The 14246-nt window shown below is 45.8% G+C and overlaps 1 protein-coding gene across 2 annotated transcripts; it reads left to right on the top strand.

Moving 5' to 3' along the window:
• Nucleotides 1-5213: 5213 nt before the first annotated feature.
• On the top strand, nucleotides 5214-13649 carry lhfpl5a (LHFPL tetraspan subfamily member 5a). Of its 2 annotated transcripts, XM_061220596.1 has the most exons (3): nucleotides 5214-6213; nucleotides 10811-11047; nucleotides 13129-13649. In XM_061220596.1, the coding sequence occupies exons 1-3, from the start codon at nucleotides 5802-5804 to the stop codon at nucleotides 13131-13133; spliced, it is 654 nt and encodes a 217-aa protein (XP_061076580.1). In that variant the 5' UTR covers nucleotides 5214-5801; the 3' UTR covers nucleotides 13134-13649. The 2 variants fall into 2 exon arrangements, with proteins under 2 accessions (XP_061076580.1, XP_061076579.1); XM_061220595.1 differs by lacking the exon at nucleotides 13129-13649 and having other exon boundaries at nucleotides 10811-11067.
• Nucleotides 13650-14246: the final 597 nt, after the last annotated feature.

Consider the following 14246-nt stretch of genomic DNA (forward strand, 5'->3'; position numbering starts at 1 on the left):
CAAATGCCATTAATGTAAAATGTAATGTAATGGTACTCATGGATGCTCTGGATGTTTCAGAATGTCTTTGTCCCCAAGAAAGAAGATCCACCAGTCATAGGCTTTTGATACAAGAAGCCGTTTCAAGCCATAGGCCACTGCAGTGAAATTTACTTTCAACCAATGGGTGCCAAAAATCCACTTAAGCCTGATGTGCCTCTGTCAGTGCTCTACAGCAGATTACCCCGAGGACTGCAGGCACAGCAAGCTCTCTCCACTTTACCCATGAAAACTTGACTGTTCTTCTAAAATAATTGCATCCTGTCCAATCATCAGTGCAGATTAGGTGACATTGGCTAAAATATTCTTCATATTCAAATTTTCTTGTAATAGTGTTACAACTATTTGTTGTAGAAACACTATTGGTGGTCAAAGATCATTATTCATTTCTTTCATTCATCCATCCATTATCCTGACCCGCTTATCCTGAACAGGGTCGCAGGGGGGCTGGAGCCTATCCCAGCATACATTGGACGAAAAGGCAGGAATACACCCTGGACAGGTCGCCAGACCATCGCAAGGCACACACACCATTCACTCACACACTCATACCTATGGGCAATTTAGACTCTCCAATCAGCCTAACCTGCATGTCTTTGGACTGTGGGAGGAAACCGGAGTACCCGGAGGAAACCCACACAAACACGGGGAGAACATGCAAACTCCACACAGAGAGGCCCCGGCTGACCGGGATTTGAACCCAGGACCTCCTTGCTGTGAGGCGATTATTCATTCCAGATGCCAAAAAAATGTAAGTATAGTATCTTGTTGTCCTAAGTAAATGTTGTATTCTGGTTAAGGAAATCTGAGTTTATACATTGTGCTGGAGCCTGATCTGTCCATGTCTCATATATACCACGTGGGTCTTGAACGTCAAGCCCTCTCTTGTTGTACTTTGTATGTTCATCTAGCACTGTCTGTCACGTTGCATTTGTGTCCATCTTGGTGCCGTACTTGTCTGTCGTATCTATTGTATCATGCGGTGCTTCTAGTCTAACGTGCCCGACCTACGTATATGTACCATGTGAACTCGATAAGGTGTTCAAGGCTGTAGAAAGCCGGTCTGTACCCGATCCGACCCGTGTTCTGTTGTCTCTATGACCTTTGGTATGCACTCATTATACGTAGCTTCGGCTAAACGCGTCTGCTAGAAAATGCATGTATGCATATTATAATGTGCTGTTTCAGGGTAGAGAATTATGCATTTCTGTTTTCTGTCGTAACTCACTTGTTTATGACTGTTTTGTGTTAAATGTTATGACCACATTGTGTTTCATTTCCCCTTTTGTGTGCAAAAAAACATTAAACAAATAATGTATCCATGTGAAGCCATTCTCACAGAAACCCGTGGATGCGATAAAAGCGCCAGAGAAGTGGAAATGAGACGTAATCACGGCTCAGAAAAAAGCCCGCCAGACCTCTTCGATCCCACATTAAGTCTGATTTATAATAGCCAGCTCATTCATTCATTTATCAAATAAATTACGGAGCAAAGAGTGTGCAATATTCTTTTTTAATGTGAATCCTCTATTCATCTGCACACCATTAATAGTTGCCATGTATAAGCAGGCTTGCAGAAATTAAACTGAATTTTAAAATGTTAATTATGTATTATGTATTAACGATTAAAATGGCAAGGAGATCGCTCTATGGCGTACCCTGCTGTTAAATAAGTGCCATGCAACCTTATCTGACCGGTTCGTAGCCAGAGGCGTGTTGTTGGGCTGGTTAAAGAAACAGTTTGTGTTGTATTCAGTCATTTGAGAGGTGTATAAGTTAAAATGATAAGTACAGTATGTTCGGGAGATGACGAGAGAGTGGACACCATACGTGAGCGAGTGTGCGGTCTCATGTACAGAGAAGAACCCCCGAGGGTTAGATGATAGAATATCGTTAATTAACATGTGGCACATTTGTGTGTGAGCTCGTGATCACTAGGGGTTACCCGATACTGTAAACGCATTTAGCGCTGTGTTATGTGACGGTTGATAACCGTCCCTGAGCGAGGACAAAACTGCGGGCATGTCCACTGTCAACAACAGGCGAACATATCCCCGGGGAATAAATCTCTCTCTTTGCGTCGTAATGACTCATTCATCTTCTTTTTCAATTATTATTATTATTATTATTATTAATAATATTATTATGTTGTATTGGCCCATTTGTAATAGCAGAAGAATAAACTAGCCGATCATATTGAATGTGGTGCCCTCAGTAGTGTCCCCTGTGAGTTGACATTTAACACATGCAGCCCAAACCGCTATCAGTAAAAACAGATGGCGATTTCCGTCTGTCAGCCAACATGTGTGTGGCGGTTCTTCATGGACAAGACAGCTGAGCGGCTGAATCGGGGAAATGAGACACGTATTGATTTATTTGTCTAATCTCAAAAGGCCACCGCATTGTGTAGTGTGTTCGCGTAGGCCATGCATGTGTATTGCATATCAAGAGCTACTTTAAAGGTACAATAGACCAGACCGGCGACTGGAATAGGGTATTTGAAGCAAATTAACTATATCTTGACAACAATATCCGATTTTTTTGTATTATATTTCCGACAAGCTGAAAGTCTTTTCAGCATTTAACTGTAGTTTAAAAAAATATACGACCCCTAGCGGCCATAAGCAGTATCGGTTACCGATGGTAACCATTTACGAAAACTGATGATTTGTCACATCCCTACTATCTATCTATTCAAATAAACAAGGCACAGAGCTAGATATCAATCGATCCGGTGGGAAGTGATTTAAATGAACATAAGTGTACCGCCAGACTTGGCGACAGGGCGATAGAGCAGGTGCAGATGGAGACTGGCGCACGTGTCAAACAAAGCCCTCGTTCTCAAGAACTACTCATCGTAAAAATGTCAACTTAGATTTTTACGATGAGTAGTTCTTGAGAACGAGAAGAGAACTCAGAAGATTTATTCGATATTGTTGTCAAAAGATATAGCTAATTTACGTCAAATACCCCTCTTTTGCCGGGGCGTACCATCTTATGTCTACAACCCCCGCTATTGGCTGTGGCAGTTAGAACCAATTTTCAACCAATGAGCTTGAATTATTGTGCAGCTATACAATGTTTCGGACCGTCATTGGTATATTTTTCAACCCGAATTTAAGGACTATAAACACAGGCAGGCGGTGAGTCAGCATGTCAGTGAGCCTTTTTCAATGATAGGAAGGGATTTTCAATGGTCTTGTAACAATGTTTTAAAACAAACATCGTATCTATTGAACCTTTAACTTGCTGATTGCTCGAAGCACGACGAAAGAGTGTCCTGGCCAGATCAATAACGTTAGGGCAATACTGTTCTCCATTCATTAGTAGCAGCGAATGGGCGGGAACTCTTCAATGGGACGGGCAGCAGATGGCGCCCTCGCGTTGGGCTTGAAGTTCCGAGTTTGAGCAAAAACTCGCCAGACTAAAAAGTCAAACAGCGATATGAGGAAATAAAAATGAGCCAGTGTATTAATTAACGCCCCCCTTCCCACCCCCAACAAAACAACACAGGCATGCACACACACACATACTCACACACATGCACGCACACACACACACACACACACACACACACACACACACACATACGCACACACAGGGTGGGACCAGAAAACCCCCATCAGTATCTGAAAATCAACAGTAACCCTACAGCATGATTTTTATATTCTATTATTAAAGATTGCCATGTGGGGGCGCTGTTTCCAAAGCACAAGTGTAGTAAAAACGCGCTAAGTTAACATGCAGTCTTTGAACAGCATACTGCACATTTCCTGACAAGTTGACAGCGGATCTTTTACCGGAAGTATCATCTGGATCTCAATGATCTATATGTTTTCTCTGGCTTTTAACTTCAATGCACGCTAACAGTGGTATGACCATAGATACCCAGCTCCTTCAGGATCGGCACAGCATGGCCACTCGGCACCCTGGGACAGCATTCCTGGTTCTTGGTCATCCAGAATGTACAGACTGCAGTGTAAAGTGTATAAACAAATACATATACGCATACACCATACACCACACACACACACACACACACACACATACGCACGTATACACACACATAGACACATGCACACATGTACATACACAAACATGTGCAACACGTGTATACACAAACAAATGTATACTCAACCATACACACACACACACACACACATACACATACATGTAAAATAATGATAATAATTCCATGCATTTATATATTTTAGTGCTTTAAACACACTCACATCACTTACAGTGATGAGGGGGAAACTCACCTCAACCAGCACCAATGTGTAGCACCCACCTGGGTGATGCACGGCAGCTGAGGTGGAGAGGGAGAGATCATTTTATTCAATTAAATCAGGGAATGATTAGGTGGCAAAACACACCTATACACACTTGTAAACACACACGCAATTGCACACAAACACAACTACACAAACATTTACACACATGCACACAGATAGGCGCGTGCGCACACTTTCCTGGTTATCAGACCTAACAAATGAGATGTACTTTGCACAATTACACAACCCCAAACAAAGACAGTGCCACGTGAAACACCTGTGTTGTTTTCTGGATTCAGATATAAAACATTGCCTAGTGAGATAGTTTTTCCCTCATCCAAAAAAGCACATGAACGGTATAAATTAGACACAGCTCATACCCCACCTGCTCCCGGTGGTGAATGAGCCAGGTTACCTGAGATTCTATTCCAGGTAGATTTACAATTAATTTACTGTCCTTTCCCGGTTTAATGTGACACAATGGCTTTGCCTTCATATTAAGATGGCAGCTATAGCTTGTGGTAATATGCAGGTAATATTCATAAGGGCAATGTAAAATATATTAGCGGCCAGGTTACCTGATATTCTGATTTACAATGAATTCACTGTCCTTTCCCGGATTACTGTGACACAGTGGCTTTGCCTTCATATTAAGATGAACCAGCTATAATATGTGGTAATCTGCAGGTGATACTCATACGCGCGGTGTGAAAGATACGCGTGGCATCTCTGTCATAAGACTGCCCAGACAATTCTATTTTAAATCCGGTTAAAATTGGTTTCTGCCACGGGAGGGCTATAAAAAAAAAACCCCGCCTTTTCGCCTCATTAGCTCGTTCCACTCGGACGATCGCGCCGCTCGGCTGTCAGTCTCCCGCTTGCATGTAGTCAGGTGGAATTCATCACCACCCTACCCCTTCCGCGAGCGCCGGCGTGAGATGGACGTCATCACTCTGTAGATGGAGCTGTCAGTGGTGCTGAATATCTGGCCCGCGCTCTGAAAGCGCGGAGGAGAGCGCGTAAGGGGCCAACTGAGCACGATCAACAGATGGGCTTGCCATCCTAGCGGACCGCCAGCTCCTCCATTTTACTAAAACACACACAAACAGAAGAGCAGTATCTTTTAATCCACGTTAAGAAAACGGATGTGTTAGTCATTTCTGGGGAAACGGCGACAGAAGATTACACCATGCACGCGTATATACTATAGACGGCAACAAAAAAGTGAATGTGAGTATCTTTTTTCATCTAGCAGTGGTCAAACGGTTGAATCGAGTGAGGAAACGCGGCGCAGGTTTTTTATACATTTTTGTCTACGGAAGAAATATTGGTTAACCTGAGGACCTGAGTCTATAGCAAGGGTAGAAGACGGAAGGCACTTTCTACACGTGGAGTTCTTCCGTTTTACTTGCGTCTTGGTGCTCTCCCAGTGCGTCTGTTAGTTAGTTTTTCCTGTTTTGTTTGCTTTTTTCGCTCCCCGTACACACCATGGATAAAATGCTACCTGCCCAGGAGGCGGCAAAAATCTACCACACCAACTATGTGAGGAACGCCCGGGCGATCGGCGTACTCTGGGCGATATTTACCATCTGCTTCGCCATCATCACCGTGATAGTGTTCATCCAGCCCTACTGGATTGGGGACAGCGTGAACACCCCGCAGGCGGGCTACTTCGGACTCTTCCACTACTGCATCGGCAACGCGCTGACCTCGGAGCTCATCTGCAAGGGGAGCGCCCTGGACTTCGGCTCAATCCCGTCCGGAGCCTTCAAGACCGCCATGTTCTTCGTGGGGATCTCCATGTTGCTGGTCGTGGGAAGCATCGTCTGCTTCACCCTCTTCTTCTTCTGCAACGCGGGTAGTGTCTACAAGATCTGCGCCTGGATGCAGCTGGCTTCCTGTGAGTGACTTCGCCGCGCGCAAAGAGGCGCTCACTGATTAGTTGGAAGAAGTTTCTAGAGTAAATATAGACTAAAAAAAAGCACGACACAAGCTAATTAGTTGTTCATGGTTTATCGGGGAGAATACGTGTAACCAATGTTTAGCCGACAACGTGCAGTTGGGCTTCTGCAGTTGCGTCAGGGATAACCGAGACTCGGTGCTGCCGTGTTAATTGGGACGTGATGACCGCGCTCTGGCACCATTAGACTCGGGAGAGAAACGTCGTGTTGTAGAAGGAGAAATGAGCCATTTAAATCGGGTGACGCTCAGCACTTGTCATTTCACATTTTTAGTGATGCGCTGGAGAAGCACCACTCTTACGCACCGAGGGGACACACATATGCAGAGGGCAGGGAGAGTACCAACAGGCGCAGAACACAGTAAGGGAGAAATACATAATATATTAAACATGAGCGTTGCCTACATGTCATGGAGATGCATACATTTGCATTTTCCAAGCAAGTAAACATGGCAAGCACATGGCCACTTCAAGGGAGGTAACTATTCTCCACTTTCCAGTCTGTATTTGTAGCCATTGCCTAGCGTTTCAACCTGAACCAACAACCAACCGTTTCAAGATACGTTAACGGTGGGTGAGTAAGTCACAAAACCAGTTAGTTTGATAACACAATCGATTTCTTTCACGACACCGTGGGTAGCCTTCAGAGATGTCAGAAAAACAGATGAGTCAACGGGACGCCTAGCCTACGGCTGCAACACGAGCTTAACATTAACGAGCTTACTGTTCAGAGTCAGCGAGCAGAATTCCGTCACTGGAGGTGTTCCGTCAAACAATAATGACAAATGCGATCACAGATCACAGGTTTTACAGACAGATATCAAATACTGGCCGCGCTAAGTAGTCTGGCGAGAGCAAATGAAAGGAAACGCATACGGGTCACTGCAAAACGATCAGTTTAAAGTAGATTACTGCTGTGCCCTTTCCATTTGTTTCAGGGTACCGGTGAAAGTGTATAACAGGCTACTGTTGAGTTCTCGATGGTTTGCCATATGGCGACCGGGTTAAAGACAGGATGCGCACGAGATGTCACTTTCTCCTCTGCGCGGGCAGTTCAGATCGATTTCACACGAAGCGGCCAAGTCCGGTTTCCTTCCACATGAAAAGCGATATACTCAAACGGATTGGATTGGAAACCCCTTTAGCCTGAATTAATAACAATATAAGTTCAGGGAGAAGTAAGAGACAACAGAAGAAAAAAAATGCAATGATGATTATGCACTTGTAGTACATGCACAATAACGCATTATAACGCACTAAAGAATTGGCAACTATTTCGCAAAACCTACAGGTACATGTGTGGGCTATTGTTAAGACGTGACTTCTGAGACTTGGGAAGACTGCTTTGAGACTAGTTTCAAAAATAAATAAAGAGTTTCATCACTGACACGCAGTGCTCCCTGCATGTACCCGGGAGAGATGCATTTTAGCAATCTTGGGTGTCCCTGCGATCCCTCGTGATTAAACCGCTCCGGACGGTTCTGTACCTCCCCGGTGCACGCGCTCATCGGCGGGGCTCAGGGTAGGGACAGCACCCGCGATCCGCGGAGTGCGATCAGACGGAGCAAAGACAGCGTCCGTCTGACTCACTCTCACCGAAGGGCACGAAGCCCGGCGCGTACGAACGGGGCCGATTTGTGTGAGATTGGATTACCCCGTCCTCCACCGGAGCCCTGGTCTTATTAATGAATGCGAAACACCAGACCCCGGAGCCGTGACCAGGTCCCTGTGCGTATTAACCCTTTACTCCAGTCCGAGTGTTTAATAACACAGCAGCTGTTGGGCTTTCCTTTAGAATGGCAAAGCCTCGCACAGAAAGAGCTCAAGCGCTGAACCTGCATGGAGGGTAAATGTTAGTGTGTGAGTGTGTGTGTGTGTGTGTGTTGCAAAGATGTCCTGGCACCGAGAAATAAACATTCGATTACAGAGAAGTTGGCTCCTGCTCAAAATCGATACCCTCCATAAAACCAGGAGGCGACATTTCCTTCAACAAGTAATCTATCTGTAGGCAATTTATCAGAGATGGCATGAAAGGTTCAGATAAAAAAATAGTATATTTAATCGCAACATAGCTGCAAGAATGTCAACACACCTTTTATCTGTCAGTATCTGCTTGATGTTGGGAGAGACTGGACTGGCTCATAGCGCATTTAAAACGCAAATACATCTTATAGAGCAGGGCATGATGGCCTGTGGCCTACTGATTATGGTACATGACTGGGACCTGGAAGGTTGCTGGTTCAAGCCCCAGTGTAGTCACGATAACATCCGTCCAGCTGTTGGGACCTTAACCCAAAATTGCTCCAGGGGCGATTGTCCCCTGCTTAGTCTAATCAACTGTAAGTAACTTTGGATAAAACTGTCAGCTAATTAACAAATTGTTATTATGAATTATTACATAATCAGGAAGACTAAAACAATTATGATTCGTCATTTTACATTTTGTAATAGCTAAGCGAGGAAGCTAAAAGTAATCGTAGTAATTTGGCAATAAAGGAGCAGCTAGTTATCGGTGGTCCGCGGTATCTGTGACTCCCGGCGGTAATAAGATCGCAAGCAGAGAAAGTACTGAAACGGAATACCGTAGATCACCCGCTTCCAAATCAGTTGCCTGGCAACTGAAGACCCGCGGCAGACACAGCTCCTGTGCGAGGCGCGCGATAGCGTCTCATTCATTATTCACCTGCGTGGACAACTTAATGTTCACATATTTAACCAAATATCTGCTGGTCTCGTGTTACCTTTCAGCGGGTGGACACATGGCTGACTAACTTAAGGAGTTTGGGCAGAGGGGGGGATTGGATAAATGTAGAGCAAAGTTGACAGGTAAATGATGAATGGTCTGAATTTATATGGTGCTTTTATCCAAAGCGCTTTACAATGAATGGCTCTCATTCATCCATGTGCCCCCGAAGGCTGCCTGCCTGCCCAGTCTCTGTACCTTCAACCCTTGATCATTACCGCTAATCTGCAAAGTTAGTCCACATTCAATTAAATTCAGTTTTATTTGTTTAGCGCTTTTCACAGAAGGCCGTCACAAAGACGCTTTACAGAGAAACAGAAGGGAAGAAAAAAGAGGAAATTCCAGCCCTGAGTTCCCAGATAACGCATGAGGTAAAAACTCCCCAGTGGGGAGAAAAACCCTCAAACAGTGGCAATAAAAAAAACTCCCTGATGGGAAGAAATTTCTGGAGGAACCTGGCTATAGGGGAATGCCTATCCTCCACTGGCCTACAGGTCGAGATGGTATCAAACAAGCAGGTAAAGTAGAGAGGCGACATGAAGGCATGCAGTTCAGATGGGGGGCATTTACATGTGTGTCTGCTCAGCATGTATGAGTTCAGGACAGGGATAAGTGTGTAAGGGCTCCATACAGGGATAAGTGTGTAAGGGCTCCATACAGGGATAAGTGTGTGAGGGCTCCATACAGGGATAAGTGTGTAAGGGCTCCATACAGGGATAAGTGTGTAAGGGCTCCAGTACAGGGATACTCACTGGACAGAATATTGGACCCTGCAGCTTCCATTACACACAGAACTGGAGAACAGGGCGTGAGGAATTGGAGTTGCTATGGAAACACTTAATGGGCTTCCTAATGAAGTCTGATTTCTGGACAGGTATGCTGGGTATTAATTTATGTGCTCAGGTTTTCCAGAAGCATTTTCCACTGTCGTTATAAACAGGGATAATTTTGCTGGCAGCAGAACTGAATGTTACCCACATTTGTGAAATGCTAATGAGCAGCCAGGTAAATTGGGAATGGAGGAAACAGTGTTGCGTAAATGCAGTATCATTTTAGACTCCAGCAGCCCCTGACTGTGAGAGAATGAGGTTTCATATATCAACACAGAAATCTGTGACACCCATCGTGCCACTCGGTTTTTAAGCAATCACAATGTTGCAAGTCACCAGCCTATTCAAATACCTTTCTACACTTTACTGAGCTTGTCTGCTGTACTGGAACCTATAAAATGAATGAGTGAATGAGTGAGTGAGTGAGTGTCTGAGTGTCTGAGTGAGTGTGTGATCAAGTGAGTTACTGAGTGAATGAGTGAGTGAGTGATCGAGTGAGTGAGTGAGTGAGTGAGTGAGTGAGTGATCGAGTGAGTCACTGAATGAGTGAGTCAGTGATCGAGTGAGTCACTGAGTGAGTGAGTGAGTGATCGAGTGAGTGAGTGAGTGAGCGAGCGAGCGAGCGAGTGATCGAGTGAGTGAGTGAGTGAGTGAGTGAGTGAGTGATCGAGTGAGTCACTGAATGAGTGAGTCAGTGATCGAGTGAGTCACTGAGTGAGTGAGTGAGTGAGTGATCGAGTGAGTGAGTGAGTGAGCGAGCGAGCGAGCGAGTGATCGAGTGAGTGAGTGAGTGAGTGAGTGAGTGAGTGATCGAGTGAGTCACTGAATGAGTGAGTCAGTGATCGAGTGAGTCACTGAGTGAGTGAGTGAGTGATCGAGTGAGTGAGTGAGTGAGTGAGTGAGTGATCGAGTGAGTCACTGAATGAGAGAGTGACCGTCTCTCCCCCTCTCCCTCTCTCTGCAGCGGTGTGCATGGTGATGGGCTGTATGATCTATCCGGATGGCTGGGACTCGGAGCAGGTGAAGCGGATGTGCGGGCAGCGGACGGATAAGTACACGCTGGGGAACTGCACGGTCCGCTGGGCGTACATCCTGGCCATCATCAGCATCCTGGACTCGCTCATCCTCTCCTTCCTCGCCTTTGTGCTGGGCAACCGGCAGGACAAGCTCCTGCCCGAGGACTTCCAGGTGGAGAACAAAGGTGAGACCGTAGCACGTTAGCACGTTAACCAGACATTACCACCTGCCACTTTTCATAGGAGTGAGCCATTGATGAGTAATGAGCACTCTGGCACAAAATGGCGGCCGTTCATCACCCAGGTGGGTTCTGCACATTGGTGGTGATTAAGACGAGTTTCCCCCTCATCACTGTAAAGCAATTTGAGTGCGATAAAAATATGTGTAAATGCAAGAAATTAACTAATTAGACTGTGATTATGACCTGACATTTTTCTGAAGAGTAAGTGGGTTTATCTCGGTTGATGTGCGGTGAGCTTTCTGGCACAAAATGGCTGCCGTTGGATGACTGATCCGGGAGCGCTCCTGAAGGTAGCCAGAGGCACTGACGAGAGTTGCATCCAAATTCCATTTGCGCACATCAACTGTTTTTACTCCCGTCTCACAACGTCTCACTCTCCACAAAGACCAGCGAGAGAGGCACGATCAACGTCTGCAAACACTGCAGCTGGAGACATCCCAGAACGAGGAGCTGTTGCGTCCATAACCTGGTTTCTGGGCCTAGCAGACAGACTTCCTGGGAGACCTGGTTTCTGGGCCTAGCAGAGTCTTCCTGGGAGACCTGGTTTCTGGGCCTAGCAGAGTCTTCCTGGGAGACCTGGTTTCTGGGCCTAGCAGACAGACTTCCTGGGAGACCTGGTTTCTGGGCCTAGCAGACAGAATTCCTGGGAGACCTGGTTTCTGGGCCTAGCAGACAGAATTCCTGGGAGACCTGGTTTCTGGGCCTAGCAGACAGACTTCCTGGGAGACCTGGTTTCTGGGCCTAGCAGACAGAATTCCTGGGAGACCTGGTTTCTGGGCCTAGCAGACAGACTTGCTGGGAGACCTGGTTTCTGGGCCTAGCAGACAGACTTCCTGGGAGACCTGGTTTCTGGGCCTAGCAGACAGACTTCCTGGGAGACGGAGTGCTCCAGATCTCTCACTGGCGGGCGTTCATGATCCGCTCAGCAGCGCCGTGGCAACAGGGCTTGTGGGTTTGAGGGTTTGTTTACGCCCTGATGAGAGCCCGCTTCAAAAGAGCACAACTATTAAAAATACATTCCAGAAAGTTCATTTACAGACAGCCAGCTAAATGAACAGAGATTTGGCATCAAACAGCCAGCAGCCAGTTCCGACTAAGTTATGCCACTGCGGGGTGTTTGTTTTAAAAATGCAAACACAAAGCACACAGCCCACCCGCCCAAACACACACCCGCACACACACGCACGCACGCACGCACGCGCGCGCACACGCACGCACACGCACACACACACACCCCCCCCAGGGGTTCAAACTTAACTTGCTCGTCTTCATTTCTGATCATGATTTGCAATCTGTCCATCTGAGTCCTCTGGTGTGTCCAAATATGAGCATTTTTAACTGCAAGTCATTTCAGTTCACAAGTACATTTTCTTAATAGCTAATGCACAACATTTAGATGCCTTGCCAGTAATTATGAAGGCTTGCGGAGTACATGAAAAAAATTATGAACTTTGATGATATTTGACTCAAATGTAGTTGAGTCCTCTGAGCTCTGGGAAAAGTAAGAACAGAATATTTGTTTTGAATAGTTTATGGTGCCAGTGCAACCAGATCAGTCTGTGGGGCTCACCTCTGATTCAATCAATGAAGAAATCCTCTGTCTTGACAAGTCTATAGGCTCAGGAATTGTACTCCAGACAGTTCATTTCGGGGAAACTGGCACAATGAGGCCTGTAAAATTGAGTTTTTCATCACGCCTGAATGATGATGAAAAAATATAGATAATATAGTACTGATAATACACAATCAGAGTTTGGAACTGGACTAAACTGACAGTCTGTAGAACTGACAGAATCTGTGAGCCCTAGATTGATAGAATACAATTTCAGCTCTGCTGTTGGACTAATCAGATTCAAAGTGCTGTTGATGTTCAAGTCCAATAAAATTTCACACAAATAAGTCAGGTTAAACTGGAAATAAACTAATTCTGGCTTTGCCGGTCCACACAGGATCTATGACAGACTAATGTGCAGGTATGATACACTGATCACACCGTGTTGCTGTGTGTTTCTCACCTGTTTCAGCCTGAGGGGCCGGGGGCTTCAGACCATCATCCAGAGGCTGTGTGTAGCTCGTGTCCAGTGAGTTCTGCTCGACCCAACTGAAACTGGACCGTACCAACTCTCTACAGGGCTGGGGGTGTAGGTGATGAGTGGTATGCACTGACCTCTCTCCACAGTTCTGTCGGAGCAGACCCTGTTGTACAGAATGGCAGATGTTTTTCGGTTTGACGGCGTGCCTCAGGGGCCCATTTTCAGGCCCACAGATCTTTGGAGAGAGCACCTCACTGCCCACAGTCAAGCTCTCCAGCAAAGAGCCAGCTTTATCCTGAACATAAGAGTTCATTACTGTGTCATGAGTGAAATACATTATCTTTACAGAAATATACCAATATAATCACTGTTTTATGTGAAGGAGGCTTCTTCATGTTGTACAAATATATGTCCAAAAGTGTATTTGAAAACATTGTGTAAACCGCCTTATTTAAATATATGTCTTGCCGTGTTGTCAGCTATATCCGAGTAAAATAACATGTGGATCCAGACACGTTGGACGTCTGTATGTTTAAAAACACACTACTGAGAAATTCACGCATGTAGAGGAAATGTGCCGACAGCACCCCCTTGTGTCTGTCAGTTGCTAGCCCAATACTGCAGGGGTGTCCACCAAATTGTGTACGAAATAAGACCTGTGAAAGCATTCATACTATAAAGTGAGGGGGGAGGGCGTGCCCGCACTCCCAAGACAACACGACAGGCTGTCAATCAAAACACACTGGATAAAGGGAGAAGGGACATTGGACCCAATATTCCACAACGTAATGCAGCACGAAGGGCAAGACATATGCACAGAGCTTACACATAAAACACTCAGAACAGCAGCAATGTCTGAGTGTCTCTGGGATCAAGCTACACATGTCTGTGTATTCATGAGGGTGCATTAACAATGGAAATACCAGCTGCATGGTTTTCAGTGTGGCTGCAGTCCAGGGTAGGGCTCTTCTGTAAATGCAGTGCGTGTAGTTGTGCAACGTGGTCAAATAAACTGTCCTGCGTGAAAACAGGCATCGATATAGGGGCGGTCTGTAGCGTACTGGTTAAGGTACGTGACTGGGACACGCAAGGTCGGTGGTTCTAATCCC

This window comes from Conger conger, chromosome 14, assembly GCF_963514075.1.
Source record: "Conger conger chromosome 14, fConCon1.1, whole genome shotgun sequence".
In the NCBI taxonomy this organism is placed as follows: domain Eukaryota; kingdom Metazoa; phylum Chordata; class Actinopteri; order Anguilliformes; family Congridae; genus Conger; species Conger conger.